General features: G+C 40.3%; 1 protein-coding gene across 12 annotated transcripts in view; it reads left to right on the top strand.

The window, feature by feature from the left end:
- KMT5B (lysine methyltransferase 5B) overlaps positions 1 to 17,595 on the top strand; it is a 53,765-nt gene that overhangs the window by 21,732 nt on the left and 14,438 nt on the right. For 8 of the 12 annotated variants that reach the window (XM_073809271.1, XM_019929051.3, XM_019929050.3 and 5 more), the window contains 7 exons: positions 3,677 to 3,824; positions 7,418 to 7,486; positions 11,817 to 11,982; positions 12,349 to 12,458; positions 14,348 to 14,514; positions 14,790 to 14,809; positions 14,891 to 15,027. In XM_073809271.1, coding sequence (XP_073665372.1) covers positions 3,677 to 3,824; positions 7,418 to 7,486; positions 11,817 to 11,982; positions 12,349 to 12,458; positions 14,348 to 14,514; positions 14,790 to 14,809; positions 14,891 to 15,027 — 817 coding nt within the window. Of the gene's footprint in view, positions 1 to 3,676; positions 3,825 to 7,417; positions 7,487 to 7,610; positions 8,166 to 11,816; positions 11,983 to 12,348; positions 12,459 to 14,347; positions 14,515 to 14,789; positions 14,810 to 14,888; positions 15,028 to 17,595 lie in introns of those variants that run through there. The other 4 variants (XM_073809272.1, XM_073809275.1, XM_073809273.1 and 1 more) reach the window with 3 other exon arrangements.

Raw genomic sequence — 17,595 nt, 5'->3', positions numbered from 1 at the left:
TCCCCTAAGATCAGGAACAAGACAGAACTATATTTGTTCTCACCACTTCTATTCAGCATTGTACTAGAAGTTCTGATTACAACCATTAGGTGAGAAAATGAACTTAGAGGCATCCAAATTGGAAAAGAAGAAGTAAAACAATATTTGCAGGTGACATGATTGTGTATATAGAAAATCCTAAGGAATCCACTAAAATATTAGAATAAATGAGTTCAGTAAGGTTGGAGGATACAAGTATACAAAAATCAATTGTATTTCTATGCACTTTCAGTAAACAATCCAAAAATGAAATTAACAATTTCGTTTACAGGGCATCAAAAAGAAAACATATTTAGCAATGAATTTAACAATAAAGTATAAAACTTAAACTCTGAAAATGATAAAACATTGTTGAAAGAAATTAAAAGAAGATCTAAACAAATGGAAAGGGCTTCCCTGGTGGCACAGTGGTTAAGAATCTGTCTGCCAATGCAGGGGACATGGGTTCGAGCCCTGGTCTGGGAAGATCGCACATGCTGCGGAGCAACTGAGCCCTTGTGCCACAACTACTGAGCCTGCGCTCCAGAGCCCGTGAGCCACAACTGCTGAAGCCCACGCGCCTAGAGCCTGTGCTCCGCGACAAGAGAAGCCACCGCAATGAGAAGCCCACGCACCGCAACGAAGAGTAGCACCCGCTGCCGCAGCTAGAGAAAGCCCTCGTGCAGTAACGGAGACCCAACACAGCCAAAAATAAATAAAAAATACATAAATGGAAAGAAAAATAAATAAATGGAAAGACACCCCATGTTCATTGATTAGACGACTTAATATTGTTAAGATGGTAATACTCCCCAAATGACCTGCCTATTGAATGTAGTCCCTATCAAAATCTCAACTGGCTTCTTTGCAGAAATTGACAGGCTGATCCTAAAATTCTTATGGAAATTCAGGGGATCCAGAATAGCTAAAACAGTCTTGAAAAAGAACAATGTGGAAGGTTCATACTTCTCGGTTCCAAAGCTTACTACAAAGCTGCAGTAATCAAGACAGTCTTATACTAGCATGTGGGTAGATATATATTCATGGAATAGAATTGAGAATCCAGAAAGAACCCTCATGTTTGTAGTCAACTGATTTTTGACAAAAGTGCCAATAAAATTGTGGAAAGAATAGTCTTTTCAACAGTTGGGGTTGGCAAAACTGTATATCCACATGCAAAAGAATGAAGTTGGATCCGACCTCACACTGTATGTAAAAAACTCAAAACTCAAAAAAAAAAAAAAAAAAAAAAACTCAAAATGGGGCTTCCCTGGTGGCGCAGTGGTTGGGAGTCTGCCTGCCGATGCAGGGGACACGGGTTCGTGCCCCGGTCCGGGAAGATCCCACATGCCACAGCGCGGCTGGGCCCATGAGTCACGGCCGCTGAGCCTGCGCGTCTGGAGCCTGTGCTCCACAATGGGAGAGACCACAACAGTGAGAGGCCCGCGTACCACAAAAAAAAACCCTCAAAATGGATCAAAGACCTAAATTAAAAGTTTAAATTATAAAACCCCCCAGAAGAAAACATACGCATAAATTTTTTCATAACTTTGGATTAGGCAGTGGTTTCTTGGATATGACACTAAAAGCACAGGGAACAAAAGAAGAAAAAAGAAAGTACATGAAATTTACCAAAGTTGCAAACTTTAAGCGTTACCATCAAGAACGTGGAAAGACAGCTTACAGAACAGGAGAAAATATTTTCAAATCACATATCTGATAAAGGACTAGTATCCAGAATAAAGAACTCTTACAAGTCAATAATAAAAGACAAACTCCAGGGCTTCCCTGGTGGCACAGTGGTTGAGAGTCCGCCTGCCGATGCAGGGGACACGAGTTCATGCCCCGGTCCGGGAAGATCCCACATGCTGCGGAGCGGCTGGGCCTGTGAGCCATGGCCGCTGAGCCTACGCGTCTGGAGCCTCTGCTCCGCAATGGGAGAGGCCACGACAGTGAGAGGCCCACGTACTGCAAAAAAAAAAAGACAAACTCCCATTTTTAAATGCGCAAGGGATCTGAATAGACAGACATTTCTCCAGAGATAGACAAATGGCCAATACATGAAAAGATGCTCAAAATCATCAGTCATCAGAGAAAATCAAATCAAAACCACCATTTCACAATCACTAGAATGTCTGAAATCAAAAGGACAAGTAGTAGCAAGTGTTGGTGATGATGTGGAGAATTTACATACACTATTTTTGGGAAGATAAAATGGTGCAGCCAGATGTGGTCTATCCACACAATGGAATATTATTTGGCCATAATAAGGAATGAAGTACTGCTGCATGGTACAACATGGATGAACCTTGAAAACATGCTAATTGAAAGAAGCCAGTCACAAAAAAACACATATGATTCCATCTATATGAAATTTTCAGACTAGGCAAATCCCTAGAAACAGTAGATTAGTGGTTGCCAGGGTCTGTGGGGGAGGGAGAAATGGACAATAACTTCCAGTAGGTATGAGGTTTCTTTTGGGGGGATGAACATGTGCCAGAATTGATTGTGGTGATGGTTACACAATTCTGTGAGTATACTTAAAACCATTGAATTGTACACTTTAAATGGGTGAACTGTATGGTATGTGAATTAAGTGTTAATAAAGCTGGTATAGAAAATATAACAACTTTGATAGTTTTATACATACCTACGTGCAAATAATTTGATTCAAAATCATATACTGACCCTTTGGCAGGGACTTAGACATGTAAGTGTTTATTTCTTTATTGGAACAGTGGGTGAAAAGGTTAGACATCTCACTTTGTCACTCATTCTTCCACCTCTTAATTTTGAGAGGCTTAAAGTTATACTGCTGCTATCCTCTGTAACTGCATGTGCTGACTCCATGAAGACCCTCAGTGACGTATACATCAAATGTGACTCAGCACTGATGAAACTTCGTCCATACAAATTTGGCCTTGCTTTCCTCTCTTTACATTGTTTTTCTTCCACAGTTAAACCCAGTTACTTCAGTTATCTTTTTCAGTCACTTCCCTATTTTTATCCATTCCTTCAAAATCTGGTTCAAACAGGTGTTAGAAATAGGCCTGTCACACTCTCTCTACTTCTCTCCCCTCTTCTCCTACCTGGCTGTGTAATCACAGGCAAGTTTCTTAACCTCTGGGCCTGAGTTGCCAGCAAAGTGGGGATGATAATCACACGTCTGCCCACAAGCAGGAAGTGGAAGGTAACGCCTGGAGGCTCCGTTTTGGTTCCTGAGATTTAGCCTTCTGGCGCTTACTGCAGACGGTATCTCGTGTTCCTCTTGTTTCCTTCTCATGCCAGCCCTGTCTGTAGTGGCCCTTTGTGCTGTCTTGCTACTGTGATGAACATCTGCCCATCTCCTGTGTCTCAACTCTTCCTTGGAGACGCAAGTAAGGCATCGGAGCCAGAGTCTCACAACTGTCCAGACCCCGTTCTTGGGAAACCTGATAATATTATCTAACAGAAATGCTCTCAATAACTAGGTTAATTTACTGCATTTAGTTTTCTGTTTTTGCAAAGGGTACTCAATTCTTAATTAGTAAAACTGATAGAAATAAGCAATTTCAATTCTTAATTACTAACTGGAATGGGCAGTGAAGCTAAAGGTTTTTAAGGTAGATTTCAGTAGTACTCAGTGCGAGTTAATTTTTCTTCTTTTTTCTTCTCACAGGTAATGGTAATTCAGGATTCGAAGGACAGAGTCGATATGTACCATCTTCTGGAATGTCTGCCAAGGAACTCTGTGAAAATGATGACTTAGCAACCAGTTTGGTTCTTGATCCCTATTTAGGTTTTCAAACACACAAAATGAATACTAGGTAATTTTGTCTTTATCCTGAGTGGAACAGATGATATCGTTGAACTTAAGAAAATAGATGGCTAATTTTACTCTCAGTCAAAATTTAAAATGACATTAAAGGAAAGGTTTTGCTGCAGGAGGATTTTCCATGTGTGAGTCAAGAAAAGCAACATAAGCTTCCATGAGTTGTCAGTTTTAATTCCGTGTTCTTGCTTTATCTCGGGATACTTCTATTAAAATACAGAGTTGGAGGGGCATCTCCATATTCTGTTTTAAATGTTGATGAGAATTACCTGAAAGAAATATATGCATCCTGTAAAACCTTGAAAATGTGTATGATTTTTTTCTACCTAAATTAGGTTGCATCAGTTTTTTTCATGATTTTATTACAAACTTTTATTCTTTCAAATACTTTCCACTGTATATAGGGAATTTTACCATTATGTTTTTTTTTAACATCTTTATTGGAGTATAATTGCTTTACAATGGTGTGTTAGTTTCTGCTTTATAACAAAATGAATCAGCTATACATATACATATGTTCCCATATCTCTTCCCTCTTGCATCTCCCTCCCTCCCACCCTCCCTATCCCATTTTTCCCATTATGTTTTATCTTTGAGACTCAGCTAGTCATTATAAGTTAGAGTGAATATTTTTAAAGACGTGGTTATATTCAGTATACAGGTAAGAAAATAGATGTGTAACCACTTTATTGAGTATCAAATGCCATCTATATAAAATACTGCCTAGCTCTTGAAATCTGTGACCCTTTAAATTTCTTTATTCTAATTCTCTTAAACATCATCTCGCTCCCAAAAAGGCCTTTAGGTAATTTCATAATTGACTGCCGCCAAGCACTAAATCAGAACCTTACAACTTTGTGTTGCCTCTTAACTTCCATGGCAAAGGCTTTCGAGTGATAGAAAAGCCTAACATCAGGGGTTTAGAATGTGGAACAAGTTCTGGACCACTGTTCACTCTTACCGTAGCTGCAGCGCCAGTGACTGCCCTAGAGGTGCTGGATCACCAGGGGGGTGGTCACCAGTAATTAATTGGGGGCAGGTGATTAGAGGAAAATCGTGTGTCCGTTTTTTCCTATTTTAATTCTGTCCCTTGCTAGAATTAAAACAAGATAATTCATTTATCAATTATAGTCTAAATCCCAAAAGAAGTAATTCAGGTTAAAACGTGCCTTTGGTATTTTCATGTAATTTCCTGTCATCATATATCTTTACTTACTAAAACGAAGTGAAAGTTGGAATGGACTTGAGAGATTATTTAAATAGTTCCCTGCCGTCAGAGGGACACATACTTAAATTTTCTACATAGGCAAATGGATGGCTGTTCTCTGGAAAATCAGCAGAATTGGATGCCATAGTGTCCAACTAAAAATCTAGTTTGCATTATTTTAAGCCCACATCCCCTATTTCCCAGTGAACCCAAGAGACCAGGGCTCATTCTCCTACTATTAGGGTCCTAATAGTATTTAACTCACCTGTTAGCCTTTTTTTCTCCGAGGTAAGAAATGTGATTCGCTGTTTCACACGACAGTCTAGTGGCATTCAGAATATTACACAAAGGCCCATAATTACGGCCTGGAGTCATCATTGAAACAGATTCTGTTCGTTATGCCTTGTATACGGAAACATGGGAGCAAATAAACCATTTTTTAAAGTTTTCCATCAAAATTACAACAAAAGTTGTAGTGGCTTGGGAAAGAACTCCATGTATTCAGAAGCCCCCACGCTTTGACTATTCCGGAGGATGCAGAGTTGCCTGTTACTGGGTTCTGTGACAGTAAATAAGTCATGCTTTCTAAACAGTCCTCCTTGACAGCTGCTGCTTTCAGTTAGTTTACGCATGAGTCGCTTGGGGAATCTTGTTAAGATGCAGGTTCTGATTCAATAACTGTGAGGTGGGGCCTGAGAGTCTCCATTTCTAACATGCTCCCAATTACAGTTGGGAAGCAAGGTCTTAAACCGTCTAGCCTACTGAGCTTTGTCCCGATGTGATAAATGGATAGAAAGTTCCTTATCAGTCGTTTTCTAGGGCTCACTTTAAAACATGTAATCCTAAAATGTCAAGTTTAGGTTTACCACACAGATATTGTTAAACAGGTACCTCTAAATTCATATTTTCCAGTGCAACATTTAATCCTACTCAGACACTTCCTAAAATAGCCGTTCATGGTGTAGATAATGCTACTGCTCCCTGGTTAGACTACGTTGGCTTTGTAACAGTGTCGGCACTTAGGCCAGTGCGGTTGAGCAGTTGATGTTGCTGTGTCAAAGCAAGGTGTGCTCTCCGCCTTTCAGCAGAGGCATTCATTCCAGAGGTATTTTAACAGACTCTCATAAGCTGACATTTGGGGAATATACAGAATTTTTATTAATGAAGCTTGTTAATCTTAATGAAAGGTATATACATTTTCATTTAATCTTAGTGGATTTATTTGAAAATTATCACTTACAGTTCTTTATCTTCTGAGCAAGAATTTACCAGAATGTCACTTACCCCATTTTCAAAGATATTTTATAGACAATAAGGAAAATCTATAGTGCTTTATTTGAATAACCATAAATATTTCTTAAATTATTAGCTTTTTGTGGACTTCTCTTTCTTTGGGGTGCAAAAGAAGTGACTGGAGGACGTGATTGGAGCTTTGGGTTTTAATTCTCCAAACTGTCCGTCTGTTACTTACATAAGTGGTCTCTTTGTTCTCATGTTTATACATCTGTGATTTGAACTTAGTTTCTCTTTTTTTATGCCCTCCTCCTCTCTACTTATTTCAGTTGTACCTTCAGGAATACTGTTCAGAAACAGTAGATATTTAATTATTTGGCTATATTATGAATTGCCTATATTTTTACTCTTAACGTATCCCTGTATTTACTAAGAAGGCAGTCAGAGTTGTGGCATGAATGCCTAGAAAAAGCATAAACAAAATATTAATTTCAATTTAGTTGACTTTTGTCAGTTATGAAACTTAAGTTCTTCCTTTTAACCAGAGAATAGAGTTGTTAGTAATACCTCTAATTTTTTTAAAAAGCTAGTGGAGAGATGAATGTAGCGAAGCAGGAATGGATGCTTTCAGTAATGCGCCCTCGTTCAGGCTGCGTGACCAGCGATTTCATGGTATCCTGAGGAGTTGGGGGGACGTCACATTGTAAAGAAATGGGAAGAGTCCTCTCAGGGCACACAGACTTTAGCCTGTGTAGTCCTTACTCATCCTTCCACTACTGTAACCATCTAATTTTTATTTTCCTTATTTATATATTTGATTATTCGTATCCACTGTTGAATATGAATTTATAAATCACTTTAAATGCCTCTTGAATATCAAATGCTTGACTAGAAAGCATAAAGAAACTTTTCGACCTTCTAACTTAATATAATCAAGGGTAAAATGATGTTATGTGGGAAGGAAAGCGTTTTAGCTTCCTGGACTTTGTTATCATGCTAGGCCGACCCGTGGCTTCATAAAGTTCTTGAATATCACAGCGTTTTAGGGATTTCTGCTACAACCAATATTGTAAGTCTGTTTAGAAATTACAAGTACAAATTATACAAATAGTTTTTTATTGTTGTTGTTTGTTTTTGCATTTATATAGCGCCTTTCCTTCGAGGAGCTCAAGGCATTTTTCAAAATCTGACAGTTTTTCTCACAACAACCCTGTGAGGTAGGTAGAGAGCATTACAAACAGTAATAAGATACAAACTAACCTGTTTCAGCCTTTATAAATGTTCTTTTATGTTAAGTAATTGGAGGTGTCAGCATAAACACGATTTTTAGAACATTTTGCAAACCTTTTAAAATAGTTTGGTCTTAGTAATAGCTGTATTTAAAAAACCACTTGTACTCCATAACAGGGTAATTTTAAGAGAAATCATCCAAAAATCAGGAGTCACTCCATGGGATTAGCTGAGCACTGATTGCAGGACTCAGCCAGGTATGTTTCTGGTTGCTGTTTATTTTCAGGTCAAGAAGGAATGAAGAGCTGTGGTCCTAGCATGACTCCTCCACTCGGCATCTACGAACTCAGTTCGCAGTTAATCTTTCTTCAAGGGGGAAATGTGTTCACGATGTTGACTCATGGTTTTATTTTATATCTTAAATATTTGAGCATTTTTCTCTCTCTTCCTCCCTCCTTCCCTTGCTCCCTTTTTTCTGTCCCCCCTCCTCTTTCCCCTCCCTCCAGTAGCTCTTGGTTGTACATGCTAATGGAAGGGCACGGTAGTGCAGCTAATACAAATCTGCAACTTTTCTTCATTGCCACAGTGGTCTCTTGGGTTTGGAAACAGAAAAACCAAATAGCAAGAAAACCTGGGAAGTCAGTCTCTGGAAAGAGTGGGGAACAGGTGTGTGGGAGTGTGAATTCATATGTTTTTTTCTGCCCCTTTTAGTAGTAAACAATTGTAAATGACATATTTTTAAATTTCTTATACCAGCCATTGATCAGAGAGGTGTGGAAAGAGAAAAATAAATGTTTGGTTTATTTAAAGTTGCAAATGTTAAATATTAAGAGGGAAGAGGGGCACGTTGATGTGGAAATGCCGAATACCCGTTTCTCTTGCCTCCCCTGCCATCCCAGCCCACCCCAGCCCACCCACCCCCAAATAGTCGATTTGTTTCCACCCCTTTCATGGTGCTGTCAGGGTACCAGTCAGCGCTGTCTCTGGCCGAGCTCAGTGCTGGCTCGCAGCGGTGAATACAAGTCAGACCCTGTTCTCATGACAGAACGACACAAGAGGGCTCTCGTGGTTCAGATAAGAGCGGGGCCGAGAAAGGCCTGGGTAACAGTCCCAGTCCTTCCAGCAGTTAGCCCTCATTGGGCCTTATTTTCCTCATTTATGGAACAAGAGATAATTTTTAGATAATCTAAATTTTCTCCTAGCTTTAGAAGTCATGGCGTAAGGATAGCTTTGTGCAATTCGTACGGGAGATTTAGAGTGATTGTGGTTAAGGAGAGGACAGAGCGTGTTTTTCTATTCAGTAATAGAAAATTAATTTTTTCTAAGGTCCTCAGTGCCTTTTGCTCTGGCCCTAATAGTTGTAACAATCTTATGTTATTAAATAATTTTTATTTCCCCGCAGTTTTTGTTACAATGGGATTTGACTGGAACTGTCAGCCAGGTGATTTTGATGTTCTTCTATAGGGTTATCGAAAACAACTGTCTCTTCCCCTTCCCATCTGCACCCAGAACCATTTTCTTCCTCCTTTGCCTCACTATCATTTCACGCCTATAGCAGCCAACTGTGACAGTAAGTTTTGACAGTAAATTACATTTTAAGTAAAGTAGAGGTTCTTGCTTAGCGGGCAACAAGGGACAGTTTTGGGGGTTTGTGTTTGAGGCAGTAGAAGGCAGGAAAGCAGAAATAAAAGTCACAGGATATGTGGAAGGCAGAATATTATTAACTCAGGAGTTGATTATTTTGTGTTGGTTTTAGCATATAAATTGTTTGGCATCATGAACAAAGAGTAAACAAAAGGATAGCTGAAAGGTATTTGTAGACAGGGAGGAAGTTTCAGGGAGCGGAGAGCACATGTAAAACCTGTCAGGAATAGCCAGTGTCCATTCCAGGTCTGTAACTTACTTTCTGCCATGTTCTTAAGATCTTCAGGTGAACTTAGTCCTGACTCTTGCTCTCTAATGTGTCGAGCCATGCATTTACTTTACAATTGGCACCGTTGGTCAGTCCCACGTTGAACATGTAAAGATTGCTTGGCTCCTGTCGTTTGCAGCCCCGTCCATCACTTAACATCATGGATTATTCATCGTATTTGCTCAAAGTGAACTACTGCTTTTCTGTTTACTGCGTAAAACTCCGGTTATCTGTTTCCCATCACTTTGTATTGCCTGGAGTGGTGTGCCTTAGCTAACAGCTGCTTGGTGGTCTTATCTGTCCTTCATTTGCAAATAACCCCGTGGTGTAGGGTTGCAGCCAGAAGGATTTAGACCGGGTTTCTTAGAGAAGCCCAATCTTGACGAAATCACTTAATGACGGCTGCAAGTAAGTAGTTTAATATTACAACTGTATGGAAGTTTGGATACTTCCACAGTCCTGCAAATCTTTATGTTAGTGGTTCTCTGATACCATAGTCTGACAGCCTAATTAAAGACATTTGGAATTGTCTAAAGGACTTCCACTTGTCTGTCTGTGAGGGCTGGTGTGCTAACTGATCGAAACGGGAAATAAAACAGGGCATTGTCCATTTCTTCATATGTCTCTAGAACTCCTTCAGATTGTTCTACTTAGTAGTTTTAAGAGCTTACTGAAACTGGAGTCTGCAGCTAGTAAGTTCCTAGAGGTGTCAGCATGCTCACACATCTGAAGGCCTCTAGAGATCCTGCCTAGTAAATTGTGTTACTGTCCTGTTCCTCATGTCTCCCCTCTTCCTCGTTTTAGAACTCTCCTTTACTGTTACTCGCCAGCTGACTCCCTCAGCTCCTGTCATCTCTGAATCAAGCCTTAAGATCCTCTGCTTAGAATTTCTCTCACTTTGTTTTCCTTCTTTTGATTTGCCTTCCTGCCTATAGTAATATTCTGCTTTTTCTTTAGAAATCTAAATTCACCACTTTCGTCATTGCCCATATCAAAGTCAACTCCAAACCACCCCCTTCCCAAACAAACCTCACACCTTAGTTATAATTTCCATACTTCAAAGTGCTGCAGCAGTGTTGTTTGTACCACATGAACATGCACTTGCATATTGATGCCTTGCTTATCTGTTTGATGCATGCATATGGCTTTCGGTCCCAGCAAAATTTTACCTTCGAGAACAGTAGCCATGTCTTCTAGCTTACATTTTCCACCATAGCACATGTGTACACAGCACCTAATAAATAAGCCTTGGTGAAATATTGTGGCTTAAAATCTTGCTGAAATGTGATGAATACATTTGTGATAGCTTATTTGGAAAACAAAATACTGCTTGAATGCTTCCTTCGCTGGAGTCTATGCTAGCTGTTATCTCAGTTTAGAATTCTCAGGTGTCTGCGATGTGCAGTTTTAGATGCTAGAGCAAGATTCATAGTTCAAATAGTTTTTCTCCTGAGACACTAATACTTTTTTCTTAATGTGTTTTATTTGAAGAACAGTCTGTAATTCCTTGTTTTGTTGGATGTTAATTTTAAAAAAACCTAACCTTATTTTGGAAAGTAGACCAAATGAAATCGACATGAGAAGAAATTTTGGAATTAAGATCCAAGTACCTTTAATCATATTACATGTTTTATTGAGAACATAGCTTTAAAATGAGTACAACTTAAGTTTTACTTGGGCCATGATTGTATCATGTGTAATATGTGCATAGCCATGTGATATTCTGTAGTCATTATAGCTGATTTTACATGGAAGCCTTCTAAAATTCTACCCCAACAGTTTTTCCTTCCATCACCACCACAACAGTATCACCGCTAGAGTTGTACTTTTGCACACTTTTTGTTCTCTGAACGCAGTTATCAAAGATTAATTTGACATGGATGTTGGAACATCAAGGTGTGTTTCAAGACCTGTTGGGATGCTTAGTTTGGGGTTTTTCTAACTATGTACATAGAGGATGTTTTTGTTTATGGCATGATTTTGTTTGCTTCATCCTTCTTCTGAAGCTTATTGCCTTGCACTCTTCTGGCTTGATTCTGCATGTTTTAAAAAATTCTTGTCATTCTAACTCAATTAGATGAGCTCTATTCTAGATCTATTGTTTTGTACCTCCCAAAGTAGATGACTAGTTATAAAAGCCTGAATCAGACAGCTTTCATTTGAATCACCTGGTCACCTCTCAGTTAATGAGCTAACTGAAATAAAAATATTAAAGTATAGTTTGAAGAAAGAGAAATTATATCTCCTGGTGATCAATATTACTTTAGTAATAATCATCCAGATTACTTATTATGACTCTTCTGCTAGGTCTGGCTGTTTTTAGGTTACTTTTTTCTCAAGATCTCTTAAGCAGTGGCCCAAGGATGATGGAAGATAACTGAAGTTATTGTTCTGATTTCTTTCAGATTTCGGCCTATTAAAGGAAGACAAGAAGAACTAAAGGAAGTAATTGAACGTTTCAAGAAAGATGAGCACTTGGAGAAAGCCTTCAAATGTCTGACCTCAGGAGAGTGGGCGCGGCACTATTTTCTCAACAAGAGCAAAATGCAGGAGAGATTGTTCAAGGAGCACGTGAGCTCATTAACCAAATTAGTACTGTTTATCTGTTTGCATGAGCCTAAATTGTAGGGAACACTGAAATTTTAAATCAGATTTTCATAGAACTAATCAATATGAAGACCTAATAACACATCAGATAACTTGTGTGACTCTCCATAGAGAAAACTCTGTCATCCAGAAGGGAAACTTACTGTGAGCTTTTAGAGTAACATAGCCAAGTCACCAGGTACACAAGTATGGGACATTTTAAAATAACAAAATTTGTTACTTAATCTTAAATTTTTTCATTGTTGGTGGTGGTTTGCTTTTATAATTCTGAGGAAGTCTAGCAAGATAAATAATGTAAAGTAGGTATCACTTTTTTTTTTTCTGTTTTAGGTATTTATTTACTTGCGAATGTTTGCAACCGACAGTGGATTTGAAATATTGCCTTGTAATAGATATTCATCGGAACAAAATGGAGCCAAAATTGTTGCAACAAAAGAGTGGTAACTATTATACTAGTATAAACCCGTAAAGTAATTTTGTTTACAGTTCTCTCTTAAATTACTGTTCATGTGCTAAGAAAGTTGTAGGAAGGAATAAGGCCAGAGCTTACCCTAAAGGAGCCAATGCAGTGCCAGTGCCTCAGCCCAGTGACTGGGGTCGGGACAGTGAAATTAGAAGTCTGAGTTGGGGACTTCCCTGGAGGTCCAGTGGTTAAGACTTCGCCTTCCAATGCAGGGGTGCGTGTTCGATCCCTGGTTTGGGGGCTAAGATCCCACCTGCCTCAGGGCCAAAAAACCAAACATAAAACAGAAGCAGTATTGCAACAAATTCAATAAAGACTTAAAAAAATTATTTTTATTAAAAAAAACAAGAAGAAGAAGTCTGAGTTGAACCAGATCTCCCTCTAAGCCAGAATGCTTTGTGTTTTCCTTTCATTGAGTCTGGATGCCTGCTCAAGGACTACTGAGAGGTTAGGGACGCTGGGGTTGAATAACCTGGCGTCCGGAGTCAGTTTTTTACTGGCCTATAAGAAAGGTTACGTAGGAATTTCGTGCGTAGAAGCTTCCTAGCACAATGCCTGCTTCAAAATATATATATGTGTGCCAGCTTAAATAAAAGTAGTAAAGTTGAGCCCAGCTAGGAGGGATAAAAGCCATACGTGAAAGAGAAAATATGTAATTATATCTTTCCTCTAATGCCTATTCCCTGCCTTATCTCCCAGAAGAAATATGTAACCCCTCTCTTACACCCCCCCCAGTATTTTTTTTTTTTTTTTTTTTTTTGCGGTACGCGGGCCTCTCACTGTTGTGGCCTCTCCCGTTACGGAGCACAGGCTCTGGATGTATAGGCTCAGCGGCCATGGCTCACGGGCCCAGCCGCTCCGCGGCATGTGGGATCTTCCCGGACTGGGGCACGAACCCGTGTCCCCTGCATCGGCAGGCGGACTCTCAACCACTGCACCACCAGGGAAGCCCACCCCCAGTATTTTTTATAGCAAAATTTTCGGGTCAGGTACCTGAAATTGGAATGGGAAAGAGCCTTCCTCCTGGGCTTCTTGCATGGGTGTGTGTATGTGAGTGAGTGTATCTGTTTGCTGTGGGACGGAATCCAGCCTGCTCATCGGCTCCCATGGCTCCGTGTTGCACATGGCTGTGGAGGTTTGAGGTCTTGGGTTCTAGAGCTGCACCATCCAGTACCATGGCCACCAGCCATGGGTGGCTGTTGAAACCTTGAAATGTGGCTAGTCTGAATTGAGAAGTGCTACAAATTGTGATATACATGTGAGATTTTATATTAAATTGTAAATATTTTTCATTAATATTTCATACTGATTACCTGCTGAAATAGTATTTGGGTTATATTGGGTTAAAATATGTTACTGAAAGTACGTTCACCTGTTTTTCCTTCCTTAATGTGGCTGCTAGAACACTGATGAGTGCCTGTTGGCTTGCATGACATTTGCTGTTGCTGCTCTGCAGGGCGGCGTCCCAGTTCTGGGCTCTCCCGACCCTCCTGCTGCTTGTCTCTGTCTCCTTCTCCAGTGTCAGCAAGTTGAATGCAGTGCGGCGGGTCTTTGAGTCCTTTCTGCCTGCAAAGCACTATGCTGGGTCCGGTAGGGGATTCGGAGGTGTAGGTAGCACGATTCCTAGTGGACTTTCTAGTCTCTGGCAGGGATAAGGCAGCTAGCTGCACAAGTAACTGTTCACAAGGCTGTGGGGCTTCCAGGGAAAAGGAGATGACATCCCGGTGGGGATCCAAGTGAGTCAGCTAAAACATGCACAGCTAAGTCTTCTCGATTCCTGGTATTTGTTGGACAGGCTTATTTTATTGAAAGAAGCCTTACGATTTATAATTACTAGTAATTTTTAACATCACATATTTTAAATAGGAAACGAAATGACAAAATAGAATTACTGGTGGGTTGTATTGCCGAACTTTCAGAAATTGAGGAGAACATGCTACTTAGACATGGAGAAAACGACTTCAGTGTCATGTATTCCACAAGGAAAAACTGTGCTCAGCTCTGGCTTGGTCCTGCTGCGTTTATAAACCATGGTAAGCTCTGTTTCTAAGGTGTTAGCTCTAGTGTTGGGTAGCACTTCTAAAACTTAGAATGACCTTATCTTCCTTTAAAGGAGGGTTGGAAATAGAAATTTCTTCTTTTTGCATAAACCTATTAAAATAAATATTCCTGTAGTTTAACTTAAGACCTGAAACTTCTATCAAAAGTTGGTAAAATTATGTGGAAAGCTTATTTCAGATTTCTGTAATTGTTCGTGTTTCAGATCTTATCTACAGTTAATTGACTTTATCTTTTGGACATTTTTCAGATTGCAGACCTAACTGTAAGGTAAGCATAAAAAATATTTTATCTCAAGTATTTTGTGTTTGCTTCAGGTATGAGTTTCTTAATGAGTTGATTTTATTTCAGTTTGTGTCAACTGGTCGAGATACAGCATGTGTGAAGGCTCTAAGAGATATTGAACCTGGAGAAGAAATTTCTTGTTATTATGGAGATGGGTTTTTTGGAGAAAATAATGAGTTCTGCGAGTGTTACACTTGTGAAAGGTAAAGTATTAAGTAAGATATTCGGCTCTTGCATTCTTTTAACCACCTGATGATTATGAGCATGAACTCGTGTTATCTTCTCATCCTTTAAATGATAAGGGATAGTCTTTTATGTTCTACAGCATTGCACGCAGTACAGCATGCATAAGCAAAACCGAAGAGTACAGAACTATTTAGGGGCCCCAGCACCTGGCCCTTTAAAATGTTAAAATCATTACCAGCAGTTATCATTATGAGTTAATCAGAATGCAAATATGCTTAAAGAGAGAATGGGAAATACCTTACACACACATGCACACGCACACGCCCACGCCCACACACACACGGTGCCAGGGTGGGGTTGCTCCGAAAATGGCCAGTGAAGTTCACCACTGCTAATCATGTAAAAACCCTGAGGTTGTCTTGGGTACTGCCAAGCTGTGTCTTCTGGAATTGTTATGTTTGGATGCACGTGCTCTTAATAATTTCTAAGTTCCGTTACTTGGTGAAGAACTTCCTTTTGGGACCCATCAAGATTCTGGAGTCCTTGTGGAAATCCCCCAAATCTGACGTAGCGGGACTCCTTGTCCACACGGCTCGTCTCCTCGTGGCGATTCTGCGTGTCTGAGCTCAGAGGCAGCTTCACGAGCTTGTCCGGGCCGGTGCTGCAGGAAGGCCCCCATGCTGGCATCGGCCACACAGGGAGCACACCTGGATTTGGTTTTTTGGTTATTGTTTTTATTTTTTTAATTGAAGTATAGTTGATTTACAAGATCATGTTAGTTTCAGGTGTACAGCGCAGCGATTCGAGTATACGTGTATATACGTAAATATTCTTCTTCAGATGAGCACACCTGGATTTGTTGAGCCCATTTTACGTGCTGTACTGGGTGCTTTGCTCACCCTGACTCATTCAGTCCTCACAGCTGTCCTGGGAGAGAGCTGGTGGTGTGGCCACACTGCAGGTGCAGAAGTCCAAGTCAGCCTGACCTCAGAGCCTTTTACACATGGAAGCAAAGATAGGCGGTGGTACTACTTCTCCGCCAGCCATCCGGCCTCGGGAGAAATGCTGATTCCCCAGAGCCCACGTTTCCCTTCTTTCAGGGAAGCCAGTGGTTTCCCCTGTGTCGTGAGAGAGCAGAGGCATGGGGTCGTGGTACAACCCCAGCTGTTTCTCTCCCAGCTCTGGGATCTTTGCCACGAAGGGAGGGCAGAAAACCTATTCCTGATGCTGCTGAATTTTTGCCCCTTTTGCAGGGAGGGAGTGGGAATGCAGGGGGATAAAATTTATCTTTTTCTAAATTAAAAAAATGGTTCAAACATTGGTTAAATCTTAGACCAGTCCACAAAAAGACCCTTTAATCCATGAAGTAGTTTAATTACAGTTGAATAATGCTTTAAAACCATTTTAGAGATAACATAGTATAACAGTGATGTGCATGAGATCTGGTGTCAGACTCCCTGAGTTGGAATCCTGTGACTCTGCATTTCATTAGCTGTGTGATCTTGGGCAACTTAGCTGCTTTTGTGCCTTAAGTACCCCATCTATAAAATGGGGATAACATTAGAAACTATCTCATAGGGTTGCTGTGAGGATTTAATTTATCTCACGAAAAGTATGTAAAACAGCACACAGTTAATATTCAGATGTTAGCTGTAAACTTATTTTGTGGTTTCTGGTTATTCTCCCATTAGAATGCAAGTTCCAGGAAGGCAGAGATTTTTATCTTTTTCATTTACTGCTGTACTCCCAGCGTCCAGAACAGTACCTGACATATAGTAGGTGCTTGATAAATATTTGGTGAATGAATGAATGGAGTAAGTAATACGCTAAATATGCTTTTGGAGGCGGTCCTGAAAAATGTAACCACATACACAGGATTCCAGACCACCCCTGAAACAGCTCTTTGCCTAGTTTAGAACCCCATGTGTCATCATGTCCCTCGGGCAGATTAGTTCTCTTCCAGGAGACTGTTTCTCACTGGTCAGAAGGGCTGTCCTGCCTGCTCCACGGGGTTAGTGTGAGGAATAAACAGAAACATGTGCAAATCCTTTTTAAATGGAAAGGCCTCATACGGAGCAGTAGGCTCAGCTATTGTCAGGCTATTTGGGAAGTTTGATTTAAAGGTTGGCTGGGAATATTCTTGAAATTCTCAGGAACACCAGATTGTTTCTGCCTTTCCAGAAATTAGGCGAGAGGATGAGACCAAAGGAACTCATTCAATTATTCATCATATGGTAACTGAATAGTTAGTTACTTTATGTTAGGCCTCATGCAGGCAGGGTAAACAAGACTAGCACAGTGCCAGCTGTGAGGGCAGTGCCATGAAGGGACACACGCACAGTGTGCTAGTTGCTGGAGGGTGAAAAGAAGGAAGGAGAGGGGACAGAGGGTTTACAGAGGTGCTGACCTCGTGGGTACAGTGTCCAGGGTACATTTGATGTGCGCTTCTGGGAAATAACCATCCTAACAAAATAGTAATTGTAATACTTTCATAAGTAAGTACTGCAAATTTCACTCTAGAAAATTTGAGAAATGAAATCTAGTGAGGGACCGAAGAATATGAAGGACCAAATTGTTTTAAAGCT

The sequence above is a fragment of the Tursiops truncatus genome, chromosome 8 (genome assembly GCF_011762595.2).
Source record: "Tursiops truncatus isolate mTurTru1 chromosome 8, mTurTru1.mat.Y, whole genome shotgun sequence".
NCBI classification, from domain to species: Eukaryota; Metazoa; Chordata; class Mammalia; order Artiodactyla; family Delphinidae; genus Tursiops; species Tursiops truncatus.
The sequence above is the reverse complement of the archived record's forward strand: the minus strand, read 5'-3'. Positions and strand labels throughout refer to the sequence as shown.